General features: G+C 43.6%; 3 protein-coding genes across 4 annotated transcripts in view; 2 read left to right on the top strand and 1 right to left on the bottom strand.

Annotated features, from left to right (window-relative positions):
• CPT1A (carnitine palmitoyltransferase 1A) overlaps positions 1 to 3620 on the top strand; it is a 189432-nt gene extending 185812 nt beyond the window's left edge. The window contains exon 19 of the mRNA XM_069740460.1: positions 3484 to 3620. Within this exon, the coding sequence (XP_069596561.1) occupies positions 3484 to 3507 (24 nt within the window). The 3' untranslated portion in view covers positions 3508 to 3620. The remainder of the gene's footprint in view (positions 1 to 3483) is intronic.
• The window catches only part of TKFC (triokinase and FMN cyclase), a 67654-nt gene that overhangs the window by 29183 nt on the left and 13700 nt on the right, over positions 1 to 24771 (bottom strand). The window contains exon 2 of one of the 2 annotated variants that reach the window (XM_069740463.1): positions 14319 to 14439. The exons of the other annotated variant lie outside the window; for it this stretch is intronic. The gene's annotated coding sequence lies outside the window, so the exon portion shown is untranslated. The remainder of the gene's footprint in view (positions 1 to 14318; positions 14440 to 24771) is intronic. 2 annotated transcript variants of the gene reach the window in all.
• Positions 3573 to 5125, top strand: LOC138649783 (protein kinase C delta type-like). The gene is made up of 5 exons (XM_069740466.1): positions 3573 to 3708; positions 3865 to 3927; positions 4095 to 4649; positions 4771 to 4814; positions 4991 to 5125. Exons 1-4 carry the CDS (start codon positions 3635 to 3637, stop codon positions 4793 to 4795), a joined length of 717 nt encoding a protein of 238 aa, XP_069596567.1. The 5' UTR covers positions 3573 to 3634; the 3' UTR covers positions 4796 to 4814; positions 4991 to 5125.

The raw sequence follows: 24771 nt of genomic DNA, 5'->3' as shown, positions 1-24771 counted from the left end.
ACTGTATATGGGGCACAGCTATGGGGCACAATGAACGGTGCAGAGCACTGTATATGGGGCACAATGAACGGTGCAGAGCACTGTATATGGGGCACAGCTATGGGGCACAATGAACGGTGCAGAGCACTATATGGGGCACAGATATGGGGCACAATGAACGGTGCAGAGCACTGTATGGGGCACAGCTATGGACAAAATGAACGGTGTAGAGCATTGTATATGGGGCACAGATATGGGGCAATAATGAACGGTGCCGAGCACAGTATGGGGCACAGCTATGGGACAAAATGAACGGTGCAGAGCATTGTATATGGGGCACAGATATGGGGCAATAATGAACGGTGCCAAACACAGTATGGGGCACAACTATGGGGAAATAATGAACGGTGCAGAGCACTATACGGGGCACAGCTATGGGACAAAATGAACGGTGCAGAGCACTATATGGCACAGCTATGGGGAAATAATGATCTATTTTTATTTTTGAAATTCACCGGTAAATGCTGCATTTCCACCCTAGGCTTATACTCGAGTCAATAAGTTTTCCCAGTTTTTTGTGGCAAAATTTGGGGGGTCGGCTTATACTCGGGTCGGCTTATACTCGAGCATATACGGTATGTTGTTCGTTTATGTTTGTGTCATGAAATTTGTATATTATATGTTAATAAGTTAGGGAGTAGGTATATAACATGTTTTTTGTTGTTCAATCTTGTGCATGAGATTAAATGTGGCAATATGGGAGATTATATTTAATATATCTATTAAAATTTGGGATAGATTATCTAGCTATATTATGTATATCTTGATAGGACACTATATTAGGTAATATTTATTATTGCTGTTGTTTTTATTTTAATATATACGGAATTTATATAATTTATTGTAAATATGATTATTAATTGTATGTGATTAATTTACACGATTCATATATCTATATACATAATTGTCTAAGGGGTACTTCCGTCTGTCCTTCTGTCACGGATATTAATTGGTCGTGGCCTCTGTCTATCATGGAAATCCAAGTCGCTGATTGGTCGCCGCAAAACAGCCTCGACCAATCAGCGATGGGCACAGTCCGGAAGAAAATGGCCGCTCCATACTCTCCGCAGTCAGTGGCCGGCGCCCGATCCATACTCCCCGCAGTCAGTGTTCCCGACGCCCGCTCCATACTCCCCTCCGTTCACCGCTAACACAGGGTTAATGCCGGCGGTAACGGACCGCGTTATGCCACGGGTAACGCATTCCGTTACCGCCGCTATTAAACCTGTGTATCCCCAACCTTTTACTATTGATGCTGCCTATGCGGCATCAATAGTAAAAAAAAGTAATGTTAAAAATAGTAAAAAAAAAACAAAAACCTGCTATACTCACCCTCCGTTGTCCGCTCACGCCTGCCGCCATCTTCCTTTCCCAGCGATGCTTTGCGAAATTACCCAAAAGACCTAGCGGTCTGGCGAGACCGCTAAGTCATATGGGTAATTTCGCAAAGCATCCTGGGAACGCAAGATGGCGGCAGCCGCGTGCCCATCTGCACAGCGCCGTTGGATCCCAGGAAGTGGAGAGACGGGACGCTGAGGAGCAGCAACAAGAATTGTGAGTATGTTACACTACAAGGGGCCCTCGGATTGATGGGTGAGTATGTTTATTTTTTTAACCTGTGACATACATGGCTCGGTAATATACTACGTCACTGGGCAATATACTACGTGGCTCTGTGCTGTATACTACAAGGCTGGGCAATATACTAGGTCGCTGTGCAATATACTACGTGGTTCTGTGCTGTATACTACGTGGCTGGACAATATACTACGTGGCTGGGCAATATACTACGTGGCTCTGTGCTGTATACTACAAGGCTGGGCAATATACTACGTGGCTCTGTGATGTATACTACAAGGCTGGGCAATATACTAGGTCGCTGTGCAATATACTACGTGGCTCTGTGCTGTATACTACGTGGCTGGACAATATACTACGTGGCTGTGCTGTATACTACGTGGCTGTGCTGTATACTACGTGGCTGTGCAATATACTACGTGGCTCTGTGCTGTATACTACGTGGCTGGGCAATATGCTATGTCGCTGTGCAATATACTACGTGGCTCTGTGCTGTATACTACGTGGCTCTGTGCTGTATACTACGTGGCTGTGCAATATGCTATGTCGCTGTGCAATATACTACGTGGCTCTGTGCTGTATACTACGTGGCTGGGCAATATACTATGTGGCTGTGCAATATACTACGTGGCTCTGTGCTGTATACTACGTGGCTGGGCAATATGCTACGTCGCTGTGCAATATACTACATGGCTCTGTGCTGTATACTACGTGGCTGGGCAATATACTACGTGGCTCTGTGCTATATACTACATGGCTGGGCAATATGCTACGTCGCTGTGCAATATACTACGTGGCTCTGCTGTATACGTGGCTGGGCAATATACTATGTGGCTGGACAATATACTACGTGGCTCTGTGCTGTATACTACGTGGCTGGGAAATATACTACATGGCTGGGCAATATACTACGTGGCTGGGCAATATACTACGTAGACATGCATATTCTAGAATACCCGATGCGTTAGAATCGGGCCACCATCTAGTTGATATATATTTGTGCACTAGGTTTCTTTCATTATTATACTTCACACATGACTTATAAACATATGTAATTTTTATTAGATTTAATAATTATGCACTTTATAAATAGATACATATAAGCCCATATTTCCTAAAAATCCCCCTTTTTCAACAACGGCACCTTGTTGCCTGCCCGGATTCCCTCTATTCTTATTCATAGCTCCATTATGTTCTTTGTGATTCAAGGCGCCCGGTTGGCGCATGCGCAGGTCAGGAACTTCCCCGTGGCTTCCAGCCTTGCTCACCATTGTGACTCATAGCGTTCCACGCTTGCGTTCCAGACGCGATGAGCAGGAAGGCACTATTTACGAAGGAGGAAGTCCAGGGACCGGCGCATGCACAGTACATCACCGGTGATGCCGACATTACCATCAGCTGTGTACGGGGACATCTACAGATGGGCAGATTCATGAGCAGCACACATGCCCCCTGCTGAGGAAGCCATTACGGTGAAATGGCGCTGTCGGGGTATTTGAGGGCGCGGACACCAGGATAATACTTTATGTAAGTAACATGATATAGTTTACAGATGGGCATTAGCCTTTACGAACGCGCCGATTTTCACTAGGCACTTTATCATTCTAATTATCTGGTTACCACAACAAAGATTTTGGCACTGAGCATTTTCTATTGAGTGTTGATGGTGGGATATTTAAAAGGGATTAGGTGTTCTTTGGCATTTATCATTATTATATATGTCCAATTGTTCATAATTCCTGGTCTCTGTATGACCCTTAATAATTTTGTGATATTCCCTTGTTTTAATTTTAATATTTACATGTGAAATAAATTATTTAATTTTAAAGATACGCTATTTTGTTTTTTCCTCTATTTTCTCTCTAGTACATACATGGGGGATTTGATTAATTATTCTTCTATGGAATGCTGACAAAACACACAAACGCTCCCATGACCCCATGATTATTTCACATATTGGCTCACCTCATCACCATAGTCATCATCACACCAGTCTCGGAAGCGTGCATATTTCATCATGGAATATCTGTCCGGCGGCAGCCTCGAGACTTTGATTGAGACGTATGGCACTCTGAACATCGACCATGTAAGGTGAGATATAGGAAGATATACCAAAAAGTGAGAGTTGGGGTGGAAATAAAAGCTGAGTTTGGGATGGAGCTTGGAAAGGACTGGCAGGGAATGTGGCCCAGGCAGGAAGGAGGTTCCAGTGATGACATTGATTCTACACTCTGTTCTCTCCATCAGATTCTACACAGCAGAGATCGTATGTGGCCTCCAGTTCCTCCACGGACACAACATCGTCCACCGGTAAGCAGAACTTTCCTCCTTCTCTCGGTCCCCTTTACGTGCTCGTAATATTGCCCCCAACTTTCCTGGGCTCCTGTCTCCCTATTCTACATGATCTTGCAGTGACCCATTTTCCATCTCCTGTATCACTCGGCAGATTTCTTACTCTGATGTTTTTTTCATTGCAGAGATATTAAGCCGGATAACATCATGTTGGATGCCGATGGCCACATCCGTATCATCGACCTTGGGCTTGCCCAAGATGGCGTCACCTCCTCCAATAATATCTCTGGAATGACGGGCACTTTCCATTTCATGGCCCCAGAGGTGCTTCGCAAAAGAGGATATGGTACAGCAGTGGATTGGTGGAGCCTGGGGATCGTGGTGTCCGAGATGGCAACAGGACACTCCCCATTTTATACCGGCTCCGTCAGCAAAATGGGTTACAGAGCTATTACCAAAGAAGAGCCTGAAATTCCATCTTGGCTTGATGCGGACATGCAAGATCTCATCAAGAAGCTGCTGTGCAAAAAGCCTCATAAGCGATTGGGTGTGAGCGGGAACATCCGAGAGCATCCATTCTTTACCACCATCGGCTGGGAGGATCTGGAGGAAAGGAGAGCACAGCCGCCATTCATACCCTTCAGGCCAGTTCTGGAGAAACATCTTATGCAGTGGCCGGAGGAAAAAAAAGCCCTTAACCCCATGGCCGGCTTCAATTATGTGTCACCAAGCTGGGCCCGGTAAGATCAACTTTCTCTGAGGATAAATCACATCAAATGTCCTTCTCACCTTGTGGCCATTATCACCGTCCTTGTCCTTTCCCAGTGTTTCTGCCAATGACCATCTCTCTGTTATTCTTAGATGGATGAGAAGATCTGGGCTGTGAAACCATCGAAGACCATCAGGTGAGTGGCCGCTGTACACACAGGACACCGATTATACCCATACATCATATCTGATGTTTCATAGGTGAATGGTTCATTATGATGACCATTCCTCTATGATAACAGAAGATCCAGCAGATAGAAGTTTGTGCCTCCTAACCCGTACCTGATATTTCTGCTGCTGTTTGTCACCTCAGCTGCCCTAGAACATCATGTCTCTCCATAACATCTTCATGTCGGACCACTGCCTTTGTGTCACTGCACCAGCCCAATCCTGGGCTAGTTCTTCACATCACTCAAGCCCGAAGATCTTCTGTGCCATCGGGAGAGGCCTGTGCTTAGTGTCCATCTGGTGAGTTCAGGAATAATAGTCTAATATGGGCCATAATCCCTGAACTCACCTCAGCACAGGCCGGGTAAGTATTTCACCCATAACCCATCACATCCACATCACCCCGACTACATGATAGATTTAGGCCCACACTACATGATACGTATAGGCCCCCACATAGACACATAGCATGTAGTTAGAGATTTCGGCTTTTGATCCTGGGATTTAATCTGATCGCCATATTTGGGGTCAGGAAGGAATTTTTTCCCCTAATATGAGGACAATTGGCTCATTCCTCATGGGGGTTTTTGCCTTCCTCTGGATCTACACAGCCTTAAATAGGTTTAGTACAATATATTAATATGTAGATTCCCTCATAAGTAGTCCAAAAAAGTTAAAAAAAATAAATAAATCAGAAATAGTTTATTTTACACAAAACAATAACATTCTAAATAACAACTAAGTAAAATATTTTTTAAAAATCTCACTTCCACACTTTACAGATTAGGCTCGAGCCTTTGATCCTGGGATTTAATCTGATCGTCATATTTGGGGTCAGGAAGGAATTTTTCCTCCGTCACGAGAACAATTGGCCCGTTTCTCACGTGGGGTTTTCGCCTTCCTCTGGATCAACACGGCCCATAGATAGGTTTAGAAATTAGAATATATAAGTAGTTTCTTATGTTTATAACAAAAAAAAATAAACAAAATAAATATATATAGAATTTCTTTTTGGGTTTAAAAAAATAGTTAACATAAATATAAAAATAAATTAGTCTAAAAATAGAAAATTTCTAAATAATAAATTACACTTAGGTATGACATATTAGCTATGAGCCCTTGATCCTGGGATTTATTCTGATCGCCATATTTGGGGTCAGGAAGGAATTTCCCCCCCTGATATGAGGATAATTGGCCGGTTCCTCACAGGGGGTTTTCGCCTTCCTCTGGACCAACACGGCCAATAGATAGGTTTAGTAAAGTAGAATAAATAAGTAGTTTCTTATGTTTATAATAAAAAAATATATAATTTATGTAAAATAATAATATAATATTTTTTATTTACATTAATTTAGTAGACAAATATAAACATAAATTAGTCCAAAAATAGAAATTACTTTTATATTTTTATATAATAGACATTTATATAAAAATAATAATAATAATTTTAAATAATATATATTTTTTAGATTAAACTTACATATACACATTAGCTATGAGCCCTTGATCCTGGGATTTATTCTGCCCGCCATGTTTTATTTGAGGTCAGGAAGGAATTTTTCCCCCTTATATGAGGATAATTGGCCGATTCCTCACAGGGGGTTTTCGCCTTCCTCTGGATCAACACGGCTCATAAATAGAATTATTCTGATAGAGTAATAATTTACACATCTACATAATAATAAAATATATAATAATTTATAACCCCCATCTATAAATAAATTATCTGTTTTTCCCCTACATTGTTGTTTTTGTCCTTATTTCATCCGACGTCCATGTAGCGAATGTGGGTTAAGCCCCTGACTCTTATTCTCCAGCACTATGGACCTTGATGGGGTCGTCCAGTCTCATGTAAGGCTTCTCCATATGGGTCAGAGGTAAAGCCCCAATGTGCTGTGAATAAAGACCAAATTGATCCCTTCTACACAAACCTCCTGCAGTAAGTGAATACCCTGTAGCAAATGCTGAACTTCCCTACAGCACCTCCAAAGGAGAAATTAGGTATTACACATTGTCCTCTGTAATCACGGAAATCATGGAAGTGTTGGTTCCTCCAGAGCAGAGAATGCTGTTTATTGGTCATCTGCATTCTCACTAATGGATGAGAATTCAGAACGGGTCCCTTCAGTTGCCTCAGATTCCAATAAATGGCAAATGGATATTGAGTTTTCTAAACTGGTCAAGAACTTTAAAGGTTTCGGTGAAACTTCAGCTGTAACTACGTCCCGGCACTGACTGACAGCCGGCTCAGCAGTGCATCAGTATATATCCGACTGTCAGTCAGTGTCAGGGTGTGATTGCAGGGGCCGCCCACCAAGTTCATCAGTAGGGCTCGGATCATGAGTGCACTGCCCCGGATCTCTAGTTAGCTTTTTTTATTTGAATAAACTTTATAATCTGTACAGGCACACACATGAGCAGGGTTTACCTGACAAAGCCCCGTGGTGCGGCGGTGCGATCACTTTGTACCTCCTCCTCCCACACCCCGATCCTCATCGGTGCCAGCTACAGAAGAGGATTTATCTGTCCATGTGCAGAGCGACTGCAAAGCACCACAAGGAGGCAGAGAGTGGAAGTGAGCGGGTCTAATACTGTGGGGGACAACAAGGCAGCCGATCCTGAGGAGGGGGACACAAGTGCAGCCCACTCCTATCTGTAGCTGCTGTTCACACATGAGCTTCTTCCACTCCTTTAATGCCACTACCAGGCTAGCATTAGGGCAGTCTATCAGTGAGTGCCGGGGCCTGGATACAGCCGCCGCTCTCTATACATAGAATGATGATCGAACTTGCGCCAGATAACGCCATATCAGCAGGTTAATAGTGTTATTCTACATGACAGGTTCCCTTTAACCTATGATGTAGTTTTGTCACTGGTCTCTTAGGGCTGTATGAAACCGACTCAGTAGCAGAGCCCACTTCATATGCAGCAGATGCCGGCTATGCTACATAGCCAAAAACCGCCTGTAACTGAAGCAACTGGAGCTTGCTCCGATCACTGAAGGTTTATCCATTTAAAGGCCTCTGTCAGTCACTGAATGGTGATTGCAGGGAGCCCACCTGGAGATACATAATTTGCAACTGTATCAGCGTGCGCAGGAGGTCCAAAGCGGAGCGGCGCGATTACGTAATTGAGCCACGACACACGGAACGTGAATTCTGGTGCGATTACATCACTACATTCATCTGTTCCCTGCCACTGTCTGCTGTTGGACTTGCCGAGGTAAGTGTACGAGTAAATGATGTTTATTAGGGGAGGCTATCATGCATAGTGAGGGCTATGAGGGCTACTATTGGAGCTATCATAGAACATGGGAGCTAGTAAGGGGACAATGACAGTGTGGGGGCTACTGAGGGTGTCATCATACAGTGTTGGGGCTACTGAGGGGACCGTGATACAATGTTTTGGTTTCTAAGGGGGCCATGACACACTGTGAGGGCTACTATCGGAGCTATCATAGAACATGGGGGCTAGTAAGGGGACAATGACAGTGTGGGGGCTACTGAGGGTGTCATCATACAGTGTTGGGGCTACTGAGGGGACCGTGATGCAATGTTTTGGTTTCTAAGGGGGGCATGACACAGTGCGGGGGCTACTAAGGGGGTAATGACACTGTGAGGGCTACTGAGGGGGTCATCATACAGTGTGGAAGCTACTGAGGGAGCCATGACAGTTTGGGGGCTACTAAGGTGGTCATGACACAGTGTGAGGGCTACAGAGGGGCCATAATACAGTCTTGGGGCTATTAAAGGGACCATGATACAGAGTGGGAGCTACGTAGGGGACCATGATACAAAGTAGGAGGTACTGAGGTTGTCATCATAGTGTAAGAGCTACTGGGGGATCATGACACAGTGTGAGGGCTACTCAGGGACCATAACAGTGGGGGGGGGGGGGGGGGCTACTAAAAGTCCATGATATAGATTGGGGGCTACTAATGTTGCACTGAAACAATGTGGGGATTACTGAGGGGGTCATTCTACAGTGTGGGGGCTACTGAGGGAGTCATTGAACAGTGTGGGGGCTACTGAGGGGGTCATTGTACAGTGTGGGGACTACTGTGATGGCCATCATACAATGTTGTGGCCATCATACAGTTTGGGACTTCTAAGAGGTCAGCATTTCGTGTGGGGGCTACGATACAGTGCTGTGGTCATTATACTGTGTATAAGAGCGCATAATACTGTGTATAGGGGAGCTGTGCAGGGGGAGACTCGGGACATTATTAAATGTAAAGTGGGCACTTATTGTTATAGGGGAACTCAGGTTACTGTGACTGTCAAAGGGGCACACAGGGCAATATTACTTTCTAGGGGGCACAATGTGGGCACTGTTTTCTAGGGCACTTGCACCCGGCATTACTATATTATAGAGTGGTGCTTAAGAATTTATAAGTTACAGAGAGCCACACAGCAGGCGCAGTAATAGGGTCACATACGGCAGCAGCGGCTCAGTATCGGGGTATCAGGTGCAGTAATAGGGGCACATACGGCAGCAGCGGCTCAGTATTGGGGTATCAGGTGCAGTAATAGGGACACATACGGCAGCAGCGGCTCAGTATCGGGGTATCAGGTGCAGTAATAGGGACACATACGGCAGCAGAGGCTTAGTATTGGGGTATCAGGTGCAGTAATATGGACACATACGGCAGCAGCGGCTCAGTATCGGGGTATCAGGTGGAGTAATAGGGACACATACGGCAGCAGCGGCTCAGTATCGGGGTATCAGGTGCAGTAATAGGGGCACATACGGCAGCAGCGGCTCAGTATTGGGGTATCAGGTGCAGTAATAGGGACACACGGCAGCAGCGGCTGAGTATTGGGGTATCAGGTGCAGTAATAGGGACACATACGGCAGCAGCGGCTCAGTATTGGGGTATCAGGTGCAGTAATAGGGACACATACGGCAGCAGCGGCTCAGTAATGGGGTATCAGGTGCAGTAATAGGGACACATATGGCAGCAGCGGCTCAGTATTGGGGTATCAGGTGCAGTAATAGGGACACATACGGCAGCAGCGGCTCAGTATTGGGGTATCAGGTGCAGTAATAGGGACACATACGGCAGCAGCAGCTCAGTATTGGGGTATCAGGTGTAGTAATAGGGACACATACGGCAGCAGCGGCTCAGTATTGGGGTATCAGGTGTAGTAATAGGGACACATACGGCAGCAGCGGCTCAGTATTGGGGTATCAGGTGTAGTAATAGGGACACATACGGCAGCAGCTGCTCAGTATTGGGGTATCAGGTGCAGTAATTGGGACACATACGGCAGCAGCGGCTCAGTATTGGGGTATCAGCAGGATGGGGAGTTTGTGCAGGTTGGGAATAGATGGTGATGGGGCTGGAATGTGAGAACTGAAATGTGTCTTTGTTGTATTCTCTGCAGCTGAGTCATGGCTGGAGAAGTTGTCATGTCGGTCTGGGCCAAATGAAAAGACGGGAAAAATGAATGACTCCATCAGAAAGAACGTCAGCGGTAAGTCACCATCTATAACTGTGCTGTGATCTCTTATATGTTCCGTATGACTGGTATCTACCACTGACCATATGGCGGTAATATCAGTATTGGTCTTTTTATAGAGATTATTTTCAGTAACAGCGCGGTCATCTGCTGAGGTTCTCCTACATCCACTGTTAGAATCCACCACCATAGTTGTAATCAGGGTTACCAGTTTAGGGGCCCACTCAGAAGTTTGGCCCCCCTCTGAAACAAACCCCTAGCTACACCTCTAAATCAGATCATACTGTAAAAAAAATTGAAAATGCTAGAATTGACATTTTTCTGCCACAGCACTTCTCCCCTCCAATAAAAAATACAGCAAAAAGTGAAATGTTATAAGCACCCCAAAATGGTATCATTAAAAGCATCAGCCCCCAACGAAAAAGAAACTAGACCTCACTCAGCTCCATGGACGAAAAGTATGCAGCAGAAAAATCCGCAGCAAATATTGTTTTTTTTTTAATTTCCATCCTGATGTACAATAACAAATTTTATTGTTGTACCGTGTTAGCAAGAAAAATCGATGTGAATATTTTTCTGCCCAATGATGACAGAAGTATTCTAGGAGTGATACCTTTATTGGCTAACCAGAAAATATTTATTTTCTGGTTAGCCAATAAAGGTATCACACCTAGAATACTTCTGCCATCATTGGGCAGAAAAATATTCACATTAATTTCCATCCTAAAACTGAACATATTGGGACCTAGAGGCCCCCAACAATAACAAGGGGGTCCCCCTGCTTCAATTCGTATCAGTTATGGAACGGAGTCATTGCAGATATTTTGGGCTATGTTCACATACATGAAATGAAAAATAACAAAATCCAGAATAAAAAATGGCACAAATGCTATCATGAATTTTCCCATCATTTCACAACAGTGCGATAACATGTGGCTTGTGTAGGAACACACCCCATTACAAAGGGGAAGTGACATCTAGTCGTTGGGTGGTCATATATTTCCAGGAACGGCACAATATGGAGGTCACAGAAGATACATGAACTGTTCTTTCACTGAGGATATTTTTTAAATGAACGTGCAGTATTTATATGCTACAGAAAAGTCAATTTCATGGGGGTCCGCGTGGTAAATAACAATCTTGTAGACGTCCTGATTTACGCCATTTTCAAGGCATACTCCCATGGCACTGGTGCCTGTGCCCCATTCATCGGCCTCAGATTTGTAGAGCAAAAATGGAGAAGAACATTTCATTAATGACTTCTAGCGATGGAGAACGAACAACCTGATGCTACATTTCCTCAAGGTTAAATAATTTGGCCAGATCTGTACCTTACAGTCCAAGTCTTTTCATCATCTGGGTAGATCCATGTATGGGAGTAAGTTACTGTAGTAGTGGTGAGGGCTTCATGGAGGACTAAATGCCCTTTGGGGATATTTTTGGGGACTTTATTCCACAAGGTCTACAAGTCTCAGACATTGTAACCATGATATCCTTGAAGAACAATCCATCCTCCACGTTTGTTCTAGAATTTCAGAAATTTCTCAGCCTGTTCTTGCTTTTCCTCGGGCTGTCAGGGAGCTGACGTGATGCTATATAAGCCAATGAGCTGGTAGACAAACGGTTTGATTTTGGGGACCACCTCTGGGTCAATGTGGGTCACCAGTCCAGAGTTGGGGTGTCACAGATGTGTCAGAGGCTGCAGACCATTGTCCTGCATCTGTCTGCAGAAGGTCTCAGTAGTTTGCTTTGCAGAGGAGTGGCGGGCGAACTGACCCGATGCTAATGGCCACACCTGAACCTGAGGGTTGATCTACTTCCTGCTTGCTGCTGGCAAGCGCGGGTGATATTTTCTATTTGCACTTCCCTGTTGAGGCTTGGAGCTGCAGCAGTCGGCTAGTGTCCTCTTGGAGATTGAAGGACGACTGTGTTTCTGTCTGAGTATACTCAAGCTAAGTGTTCCCTTGTTTTGTGTATCCTAGCTGTCTTTAGCGTTAGTGGGGATTGGCTAGTGCTCATCCTGTCCTTTTCGGTGCAGGGCTTTTTGCCAGGGTCAGGCAGGGATTAGGTATCCTGCTCAGCGATAGGTGAGGAACCTATATAGGGAGGATAGGACAGACAGGGTGACGTTAGATCTGTCTTGGGGTCTCCACTCCCCCTTCCCTAGTAATTGGTTCCCCTTCCCTTATCCCTTTGTGTTGCACTTAGTCTGTCCTACACTGTGCATGACATGAGGAGACCAGTGGCTAGCGGTAGACTGGCTGCCTTCCTGCCTAATTCCATCAAAAACTGTGTGCAGGTGAACCTAGAAAAATTGATTTGGTTGGTCACCAAATATTGATGTAATTTAGATGTCTCTTTGGTTAATTTACTTTGCATTTTTTCAATTAACAAAATCAAACTATTAACGCTTCCACTTGTGAAAGCTTCTTATTCTGCAACATATTTTCCACAGTTGCCTAAAACTTTTCAAAAAGATGCTTTCTTTTTTGATAGTATGATACAAATCACTGTTGATATGTGGCCACCTACTTCTTAATTTCTGAATCCATGTAGTAATTTCCATATAGACCTCTAGATGGCGCCACCTGAATGCTACATTGTCAATATCTTCAAAAACATGGTAGGTCATAGCACAGAGGTTTAGCAGACGGATACTAAGTACCCCAGCATCTAGGTCTTAAGATATGTTAGGAATCATTCTGAAATACTAGAAAAATTCCAGTGTAAAATTATAATCTTATTAAAAGGGATTTACAGCTGCAATTAAAAAAATATGTCACATGCAGTGCTCCACTGGGAAATTTAAAGGGGTTGGCCACTACTCGGACAACCCCTTCCTATTCCTTATTTTTTACCCAGTAAAATAATAAAATTTATACTCACCTCCGGTGTCGTTCCAGCATTGCAAGTACTGGCTCTCCCAGGGCTGGTGACATTGTTATGTCATGCCATCCCTGCAGCCAATCAGCGCTGGCTTTATGCTTTCTTTCCTCCTTTGGACAAATCAAGACATCCATGGGAAGTGAGGGTTGCTGCTGCTCTTTCACTTCCTCTGGATGTCAGTTATGTTCACAGAGAAGGGAGAAGTCAACGCTGATTGGCCGCAGGGATCCTGGGAAGAGGCACTGCTGGAATGGGGTCGGCAAAGAAGGTTTCACTGGGGGTAAACATAGGGATTCAAAGAGGTTGCCAAGTAGCCAACTTGGCACTCTCCATAAAGAGAAACTTTACCCCTTGGAGCCCCTGTCAGAGGTCACTCACTCATACAGGCTACTTCTCTACTATTTTGCACTGATGAAGGGCAAATAACCTGAAACACGTATCCTGCAAATGGAGTTTCTGGTTTGGCTTTTTATCCTAAGTCATGTGATGAAGCCCTTTAAAGAAGTGACATTGATTTTTGTGGTTGGTACTTAGAATAGGTGGCACTAGGGTTCAAGTCTTCTTCCTCTCTGAAAAAAAAGCTATCTGCAAATTTTAAGAATAACTCCCATCGCTCCTGCGAACTATTGGTGGTGTTCCCCACCGGTCTCCTGAGTACCTCTTCTGGTGGGGTACATCATGTGATAGCTGCAGCCAATCATTGTCTGCAGCAGTAACGTTCTACCTGAGCTAAAAGAAAGACATGGGAGATTGTTTCTTCTGGCTTAAATGGAAGATTGTAAATTGTAAGCCTGTGAGGGCTCCACCCCAAAACACGAAAGTCTCATTAACTGAAAACTTCTAACACAGATTGAACAAGAACCACAAGACTGATTTCATCACCAAAGGTATCATCCTAATGACGGGTTCACTTTAATTTCTATGGACTTCCTTAAAAACCACAGCAAAAAAAAAAAAAGGCAAGGTATGATTAACAAAAGTCAAGGACAGCAGCAATTCCCAGACAGGTTGGCATTTACCGACTTCGTATTCATCTACAGTTAAAAGGAAAATGTGACGAGGGAGAGGTGGCGAGGAGCAAAACGCACAATTATACACAGCTGAACTATATATTATCGTTCCTACTTTGGCTTTTCAAAGGTCTCCTTCAGATGTCCAGAATAGTCCTCGCTGTCCTTGGTCTTTTTACATTAAAATTATAATGTATTTTTTGTATATCTGTCCATTTTTGCGTGACTAATATACCCTGCAATGAAGAAAGACACAATTAGAAAAAGTGATATTTTCCACCTCCAAAAATGGAAGCGTACCATAATGAAAGAAATGGTCTCTAAGATTCAATATCTTTGAGGAGCGAGACCATAGGGGTTGTCAACTTTTTTTTTCTCACTTAAATGCATGTATTGGAGGCTAATAGTTATTTTTGCAGTTGGGTTTTGTTAAAAATGTTGCACCGTTTTGCTTTTACAGGATCTGTTTCGCCGCCACATTCAACTTTGATGTGGTCTGTCGATCAAAAAGAAAGAGGTAAAAGAGTTACAAACTTCCCATCAGAAAGTTATAACAAACTCACTGACGGATTCTCAGTTAACGGTTAAGGCTACTTTCACACAAGCGTCGGCTCGGTCTGTCGCAGTGCGTCGGGCCGAGGTTACCGACGCTAGCAGTGAATGCGCCGCACAACGGGGGCAGTGGATGCATTTTTCCAGCGCATCTGCTGCCCCATTGTGAGGTGCGGGGAGGTGGGGGAGGAGTTCCGGCCGCGCATGCGCGGTCGGAAATGGCGGACCGTCGGAAGCAAAAAACGTTACATGTAACGTTTTTTGCTCCCGGCGGTCCGCCACAACACGGCGCAACCGTCGCATGACGGTTGCGACGTGTGTCAATCCGTCGCTAATGTTAGTCTATGGGGCAAAAACGCAACCTGCAGACAACCTTGCAGGATGCGGTTTTTCCCCTAAACGACGCATTGCGACGTATTGAAAAAACGCTAGTGTGAAAGTAGCCTAACTCAGTTAGCTATAAAAGGCAAACAGAACAATGTGTTTAGTTAAAACTAGGGATCAGAAAACAGTCGGCTCATTCCTCATTTGACAAGCTATAGAGCGCTAACCAAAGAAGCTGCCTTGGGAACCAAGATACCTGGAGCGCTCCCGATGATCAGCACCGCAGCTGCATGTGTCGCAGTCACAGTCCATGCATGGAGAGCCCAGGTCTCAAACCTACAACCTTAACATTACAGGCAGGAGCTCAAGCTACCGAGCCACAAGCTCTGGTGAAATAATGGGGAGAATTATGTATACTTGATCAGCATTGCAGACTCTGACTCCACAGGCAGATTATACTGATGCATTGGACACAGCCCGGTATTTCTATGTATGTGTCCTCTAGAGGGAGAATAAGAGATTTTTTCATCCTATAAAATTGCTAAAAAATTAAAAACACATGATGATGAAAGAAATGTCATTTTTAATGCGGTTTTATTTTAAATAATGAACAACACAAATCGGCAAATAACACGGATATATTTGATGTCCTTGCAATCATGACAATCCAAACACAGCGATCAGATTATTTGTGGGAATTGGTAAAGGGTGTAAAAAAAATGGCGAGACTGATATTTTTTCACCAATAAACACATAAAAAAAATTAATAAAACTGTAAAGCGGAGGCCGTGATCGCACGTAGCGTAAATGCTGCGTTCTTTGTGCTGCTTTTTTCTGCAGGTGACCGCACCAGGCAACGTAAGAACAATTTTATCCGATTATTGCGTTTATTTTATGCATTTTCCCACATATGTGATGCAATTTTGGGGCAGATATATTTTTTACGCTTTTTTGACAGTAAAGAAAAGCTTTGATTCTGACCTTCAAAATGTAACAGCGTTTTTTTTGTTGTTTTTTTTTTTTTTAGGAGAGGTCTACAGGAAAAAAATGCACCAAAACAGCAAAGTTCAGCAGCGTCTTCAAGCCACAGAGAGGAGCTTTCATGGGATCAGATCCACTTTCCTTGGAAATTTAGACCGTGTTCACATGTAGTGTAAATGCTGCGTATTTTCTGCACAAAAATTCTGCTGTTTAAGGCCATGTTCACACAGTGCGTTTTTTACCGCGGAAACGCAGCGGTTTTGCCGCTGCGGTTCCGCGGCTGTTTTCCATGCAGGGTACAGTACACTGTACCCTATGGAAAACAGGACCCACTGTGCACATGGTCCTGAATTGAAAAAAAAAAAACCGCACTGATTAGCTGCGGTAAAAAAGAAGTACCATGTCACTTCTTTTTGTAAAACAGCAGCGGTTCTGCACCCATAGACCTCCATTGTGAGGTGAAAGCCGCAGTAAAACCCGCAGATGAAAAAAATATCTGCGGGTTTTACTGCGGTTTGTGGTGCAGAACCGCTGCAGTGTGGCTGCCCCCCCGTGCCCCAATCCCCCCCCCCATGCTCCGATGCCACCCCCCCGTGCTCCGACCCCCCCCACGTGCCCCCATCTCCCCCCCTTATACTTACCCGGTCCCGTTGTCCGTCCGGTCGTCTTCTCCCTGGGCGCCGCCATCTTGCAAAATGGCGGGCGCATGCGCAGTGCGCCCGCCGAATCTGCCGGCCGGCAGATTCGTTACAAAGTGCATTTTGATCACTGAGATATAACCTATCTCAGTGATCAAAATAAAAAAAATAGTAAATGACCCCCCCCCCTTTGTCACCCCCATAGGTAGGGACAATAAAAAAATAAAGAATTTTTTTTTTTTTTTTTCACTAAGGTTAGAATAGGGTTAGGGTTAGGGGTAGGGTTAGGGTATTTTCAGCCATTTTAACCCTAAAAAAATTCCTAGAAAACACACAGACTCTGGCTAGAAAACTGCATCAAAAAAGGACCAAAAAAGGACCAAAAAAAGGACCTGCGTTTTCTGCCAAGAGCTGCAGTTTTTTAAAAAACAGTCCTGAAAAAAAAAGGATGGAAATCAGGAACGTGTGAACATACCCTAACTGTCCAAGCAAAGTGGATGTGATTTCATGAAAACTGCGCCCTCCGTGGTCTAAAGACGCTACTGTACTAGGCTTTGAATATATATGTTGAGGGGGCACCACGGCTTATAGAGTGGGATCACCCTGACCTATAGCATATGCATAACCAAAGGACACAAGAGAAAAAGTAAAGGTCAGCCGAAATAGGGCTAACACCTGTGCCATAGACCATAGATCAATACCTAATGAGGCAATACCTATGTGGACATCACCCCCCAAAAAAAGCTTGTTTTATTGAACTGTGTGTATTTTTTTGGGGTGATGTACACATAGGTATTACCTTTTTTAATTTGTTTTTAAGTGTGTGTTCACTTTATTACCTGTTTTCATGTGTACTGTGGTGTACTAATAAAAATTGTATATATCCTAGCTAAATCCTTGTTGTGGTGATCCCCATTTGTATGACCTTTACTTTTTCTCTTGTGTCCTTTGCTACTGTACTATGCGGTTTTGGTGCTTTTTTTTCTCTGGAGCCTAAAAAATGCATGTAAAAACTGCAGATACTTTATTAAGTGCACAATCAAAGCTTTTCTGGATTATAAAAAACACATTAAAAACGCGGCTTCACATCTGCACCAGAAACACATCAAGTAAGGGGGAGAAGATTGTTATTGTGTAGTCTGGTGCGAATATCTGCAGAAAACACAGTATTTCTGCAGCGTGTGAACACGGCCGTACAGACGCCAGAAGCTGGATGTCGTATAGTGATGAGAAATTTCTGGCGGCTCCGATTGTGAAAGAAGGAACAGACAATAATCCTCAGGTCCCAACTAGAGATGAGCCGGACGCACAGATGACGCCGCCACGCTGCCCGGACTCATCATAAGCTGCGCCGGGGACCCTGGAAGGTAAGAGATTCACGGCCTCCCGTACAGCCGCCAGGTACCACAGACCTGGACCAGAGACCCGGGAATCCATCCGCTCATCTCTAGTCCCATCTGTTCTGGGTACACCGGACAGTCCTGGATTTGGGTCTACGCCCTCTAGTCTCGGGTGTCTGCTGAATGTCCCTCACTGCCAGCGCCCCTCTGACAACTCCTCCTGTCAGGGGAGAAAGAAATGGTAAATGGGCGTGGATTGGGGCATGTCCGCATATTCTATCGCCATCTCTGTTCTTCAAAAGTTGGGAGGTATGGTAAAGCGGATGCTCCTTTGGACCAGGCAATCATATGATTTTTGGTTTTCTGTGCAGTATAGTAGTGTAAAAAATAAATTTATTTATTTTATATTTTATTTATATTGTATTATACATTTTACATATTATATTTGTAAGCGATGAGTTCTCTGATAGACGCTCGTGCACACACAAGGATCCAGTACTTTGGTTCAAAACAAATGAGCGGTTTATTAAATGTCCATAAACCATCTAGGTTAATAAAAAAAGCACAGCCTTTTCTGGCTCAAAGGGATGACATAAAAGTAAAAAAAACTATTTAGATGTACAGGCTCACCCCTTTATACACACTCACAGCATGCCAGGATCTGACTAACACCACTCTAGTCCCAGACCCTGAATGAGGCAGCTGAACTGCTTTAGGCCGGTTTCACACGTCAGTGGCTCCGGTATGTGTGGTGACAGTTTCCTCACGTACCTGAGACACTGACTCACTTAGACACTTTGAAATCAATGTGTCTCTGCACATGTCAGCGTGTTTTCACGGACCGTGTGTCCGTTTGAAAAACACGGAGACAAGTCAATGGGTCCGTGTAAAACACGTACCGCACACGGATGCTGTCCGTGTGCAGTCCGTGTGCCGTGCAGGAGACAGCGCTACTGTAAGCGCTGTCCCCCCCGTGTGTGGTGCTGAAGCCGGAATTCATCCCTTCTTCCCAGCAGCGTTCGCTGGAGAGAAGGAATGAATAATCTTTTTTTTTTTTCTTTCCCCTTAAAAATAAAGTTTGCGCGTCCCCTCCCACCTCCCATCCCCTGTGCTCCCCCCCCCCCCGCTTGGCAGGAAATACTCACCACCACCCAGCTCCAGCGATGTCTCCTCTCAGCGGCTGCAGCCTGTGCTGTGTGAGCGGTCACGTGGTTCCGCTCATTACAGTGAGGAATATGCGCATATTCCTCACTGTAATGAGCGGGACCACGTGACTGCTCACACAGGGCCTGCTGCCGGCGCTGAGAGGAGACATCGCTAGAGCTGGGTGTCGGTGAGTATTTCCTGCCACGCGGGGGGAGGGGGGAGCGGGAGGGGATGGGAGGTGGGAGGGGACGCGCAAACTTTATTTTTAAGGGGAAAGAAAAAAAAAAAGATTATTCATTCCTTCTCTCCAGCGAACGCTGCTGGGAAGAATGGATGAATACCGGCTTCAGCAAAGCACGCAGGGGAAAGCGCTTAACTGTAGAGCTGTCTCCTGCACGGTCCGTGTGGTCCCCAGTCGGCACACGGGCAGCATACGGCTGCCGCGCGTGTGCCACACTGATGTGCTACGTAAGCACACGGACATGCATAATTCCGGTACCGATTTTTCCGGTACCGAAATTATCTGGACATGTGGGACAGGCCTTATGTAGTCTGTTCCAAACCTGGATCAGAAGGTAAAGGAACAGCCAGACCCATCCAGCTCTATGGCCGCTCCTAAAACCTGGACCCAAAATCCAGACCCATAAAAAAGCACCTCTCAGCACTATATGTGCCGGAGCTTGCTTCTCTGAGTCCTTCATCATCAAGGCTTGGCATCTCCCCGACACATACCTCCTGTCCAAGTCTTGTCTAGCTGCCACTTTACAATATAAATATATATTTCATATATATATAGTTTTTAGAAAAACTTGTAAAATGTACTAAAAAGAAATTATATTTTAATAAATATTAAGCAAATATTGTAAATATTATAATAAGCATTTTAAATGAATATTTTTCAATACAATTTTCGCTGGTATATATATATATATATATATATATATATATATATATATATATATATATATATACACACACACACACACACACACATATATACACTGTATAATGATCATCATTTATTTTTCAACAGGACAATGACCCCAAACACACCTCCAGGCTGTGTATGGGCTATTTGACCAAGAAGGAGAGTGATGGGGTGCTACGCCAAATGACCTGGCCTCCACAGTCACCAGACCTGAACCCAATCGAGATGGTTTGGGGTGAGCTGGACCGCAGAGTGAAGGCAAAAGGGCCAACAAGTGCTAAGCATCTCTGGGAACTCCTTCAAGATTGTTGTAAGACCATTCCTGGTGACTACCTCTTGAAGCTCATCAAGAGAATGCCAAGAGTGTGCAAAGCAGTCATCAAAGCAAAAGGTGGCTACTTTGAAGAACCTAGAATATAAGACATATTTTCAGTTGTTTCACACTTGTTTGTTAAGTATATAATTCCACATGTGTTAATTCATAGTTTTGATGCCTTCAGTGTGAATGTACAATTTTCATAGTCATGAAAATACAGAAAAATCTTGAAATGAGAAGGTGTGTCCAAACTTTTGGTCTGTACTGTATATCTATATATATATATATATATATATATATATATATATATATATATATATAGATATATATATAGATATAGATATATATATAGATATAGATATATATTATAATTTATTTTATTGAATTCTTTTTACAATGCTTATGCCAGAAAAACAAAATAAGCACCATATGTAAAAGAAATGTAATATCTATCTATCTATATACAATATATATATATATATATATATATATATATATATATATATATATCAAAATATATAATATGTAAACAAAAAATAAAATAAAAAAACATAATAAGTAAAAAAAAGAACATGAAAAATGCAATATAATGGAGAAAAAAATGGGAAAAAATACATTATATTGAATGCACAGTAAAAAAAAACCTAGACATAATAGGTATCTGCACAAATGTAAAGTTGAAACAGGCTGCTTGTCGTGAGACAAGAACAGGAAAAAATAAATAAATAAGACACAATGACAAAATTCACGATGAAAAATAAATGACACAGGAACTCTTACATATCCCCAAGCATCACAATAAGAATATATTTTCCTGCATGATACAAGCGTCACCTTACACTCGGGCATATAGCAGACATATTTATTACTTTCTGGACATATCTGTACATCTGGCAATGCAAACTTCTAATTTATAGCTCCCGGTGTCCCTTGCTCTATACTTTTCTTTAATGAAGGGGGAGTGATTTCCAGATAAATATAAAAATTAAGAAAAGGGTAGAGGTCGGAGAGGGAGGAAATACATGAGGAATTCATAAAATATGTCTGTGTGACCTTAGATAGAGGCAAAAATATCTTGGTATAATTTTATCAAGTCACGCAGCTTTGTACGTTCTGTAAGCGGTATTTAGTGATGAGAAGAGGCAGCTCCGGGCTGTAAATAAATGTCCTCCCTCGAATACCAATTTCCTATCTAAATAGGTTGAAAACAGTGCAGTGTTTCAGAGACAATTCATGATTTACAGAGTTTTTTTCATGTCGCTTTTCTTTTTTGTTTTGTAGTATTCGCTTCTGTATTTTTGTGCCAAATTAATCCAAATGACACACGTTCTTCACAAATTTATCCATCTTGTATGATTGGTCCAAAAGTCTGGTCCTCAGTGGCTTCTCAATGCCCCGGTGGGATGGCACAGTCGAAGAGATCATGCAGACGTCCATGAAACTTGGTCCAAACACCAGAATGCATAGACCATCTAAGGTCTTCCAACCCACGCTTGGCAGCATAATAGCTATACAGTATATGAGCATGTTGAGTTCGGGTTGGGAGACCGATGGACAGTCCATGCATTGAGGTCCGTGTTTGGAGCAAGCTTCACAGACGTCTGTATGATCTTAGACTGTGCTGTTTCTCTGCTGGATGTTAACAATTGCAGGGATGTCTCCACACCGGCTAATATTCTCCAGTCAGGGCAGAAAGTGACAGAACGTTTAGGGACACTCCCCTTTGACTATATGTAACTTATCCTAAAATATGTAGCTTGCTTTCTAGTTATTTTTAGTAGGTCAATACCAGTAGATCTTCCCATGGGATTTCAGGTATCACGGTATGGACTCAGTTGGGATCATTACAACATCTCCAAGACTGTGCTCTTGAACTGATCCATGACTTTGGCCAATGCCTCGATCGTGAAGAACATATGTAGATGTGCATATTAGGTATGGCTTATGCTCTGTTCACTTAATTTTTGGACATATTTTTTGACAACCGCATACTCCCCGTTTGCCCATGAGATCTGCTCTATCCAAAAGTTTGACGTTTGGAATATGTTTAGCTGGTATATGTTAAAGTAACATTTTTCTGTTGTATTGACAAGAAGTCACTCAAAAGGACAAAAAAGTTGTCCGAAAGTAAGGGAACAAATTGGGATACATATTTTGTGAAACTCCAGTGACATAAATGTCCATCTGCTGACCATTACCACCTAACCTTCCATGGCATCCCCAGGAGACTGGGTTTTTGCAGTATCAATGCCATGGTAAAAGATGTAGCCAAGTCCTCTGTTCCACATAACCTGTGCCTAATGGGAAGAAGTTTTTGGTGGCCATGCTTCGGAATCTCCCAATTGATTTGGGAAAGCAACTGTGTTTCATCCCCGCCATTGGGGCTCCCAACTTTATTATAAGGCCATTTAGAGTGGCATCTGTCACCAACATGGTGACAGATGCCAAATGGGAACTTTCATGGAGAACACGCTAAACGTAGGGCAAAAACAAAATGTGAACTTATCAATAGGTTTTAGAGAAGCCCTCTCATCAAAGTTTGTATCCTCTTTGTATATTCCAATCATTTTATATAGCACCGTCTACTTACAATTGCTCTTTTATCCTTTCTATCTTCTCTTTTCTCTGCTCTATGTAGAACCAGGAAGTCATTTGTCCCTGCATTTATCATTCCTCTCTTCAACTCCAAACCAGCTGATCTGCTCCTCCCCGCTGCCAGGGACTTTGCAGTGATGTAGAATTGTGGTTCTAATGATGACTCATGCAGAGAAAAGAGACTCCCTAGTCTTTTTTCAATAACATTATGCCATAGACCTAATGGAAATGTCATGGGTGTGTCAGAGGCTGCAGACAGTCGCATTGCATCTGGCTGCAGAAGGTCTCAGTGGTTGGCCTCGCTGACTAGTGGCCACCTCCCCGGCCTTATTGGTGTCAACTGGATCTGGATGTTTATAACTCCTAACTTTCTGTTGGGAGTTGTGGGTGTTATTTCCATTTCACTGTTGAGGCTTGTAGCTGTAGCAGTCGGCTATTGTCCTTTTTGGAGTTTGGAGGACGTTGGTGTTTCTCCCTGAGTCTTCTCAAGCTAAGTATTCCCATGTTTCATATGTCTATCCCAGTTGTCTTTAGCGGTAGTGAGGATGGACTAGTGCTCATCCTGTCCTTCCCGCCGATGAAGGGATTATCGCCAGGGTCAGGCAGGGATTACAGGTCCTTCTCAAAAAATTAGCATATAGTGTTAAATTTCATTATTTACCATAATGTAATGATTACAATTAAACTTTCATATATTATAGATTCATTATCCACCAACTGAAATTTGTCAGGTCTTTTATTGTTTTAATACTGATGATTTTGGCATACAACTCTGATAACCCAAAAAACCTGTCTCAATAAATTAGCATATCAAGAAAAGGTTCTCTAAACGACCTATTACCCTAATCTTCTGAATCAACTAATTAACTCTAAACACATGCAAAAGATACCTGAGGCTTTTATAAACTCCCTGCCTGGTTCATTACTCAAAACCCCCATCATGGGTAAGACTAGCGACCTGACAGATGTCAAGAAGGCCATCATTGACACCCTCAAGCAAGAGGGTAAGACCCAGAAAGAAATTTCTCAACAAATAGGCTGTTCCCAGAGTGCTGTATCAAGGCACCTCAATGGTAAGTCTGTTGGAAGGAAACAATGTGGCAGAAAACGCTGTACAACGAGAAGAGGAGACCGGACCCTGAGGAAGATTGTGGAGAAGGACCGATTCCAGACCTTGGGGAACCTGAGGAAGCAGTGGACTGAGTCTGGTGTGGAAACATCCAGAGCCACCGTGCACAGGCGTGTGCAGGAAATGGGCTACAGGTGCCGCATTCCCCAGGTAAAGCCACTTTTGAACCATAAACAGCGGCAGAGGCGCCTGACCTGGGCTACAGAGAAGCAGCACTGGACTGTTGCTAAGTGGTCCCAAGTACTTTTTTCTGATGAAAGCAAATTTTGCATGTCATTCGGAAATCAAGGTGCCAGAGTCTGGAGGAAGACTGGGGAGAAGGAAATGCCAAAATGCCTGAAGTCCAGTGTCAAGTACCCACAGTCAGTGATGGTGTGGGGTGCCATGTCAGCTGCTGGTGTTGGTCTACTGTGTTTCATCAAGGGCAGGGTCAATGCAGCTAGCTATCAGGAGATTTTGGAGCACTTCATGCTTCCATCGGCTGAAATGCTTTATGGAGATGAAGATTTCATTTTTCAGCACGACCTGGCACCTGCTCACAGTGCCAAAACCACTGGTAAATGGTTTACTGACCATGGTATTACTGTGCTCAATTGGCCTGCCAACTCTCCTGACCTGA

The sequence above is a fragment of the Ranitomeya imitator genome, chromosome 9 (assembly GCF_032444005.1).
Source record: "Ranitomeya imitator isolate aRanImi1 chromosome 9, aRanImi1.pri, whole genome shotgun sequence".
NCBI lineage: Eukaryota > Metazoa > Chordata > Amphibia > Anura > Dendrobatidae > Ranitomeya > Ranitomeya imitator.
Note: the sequence above shows the minus strand (reverse complement) of the source record. Positions and strands in the feature narration are given on the sequence as shown.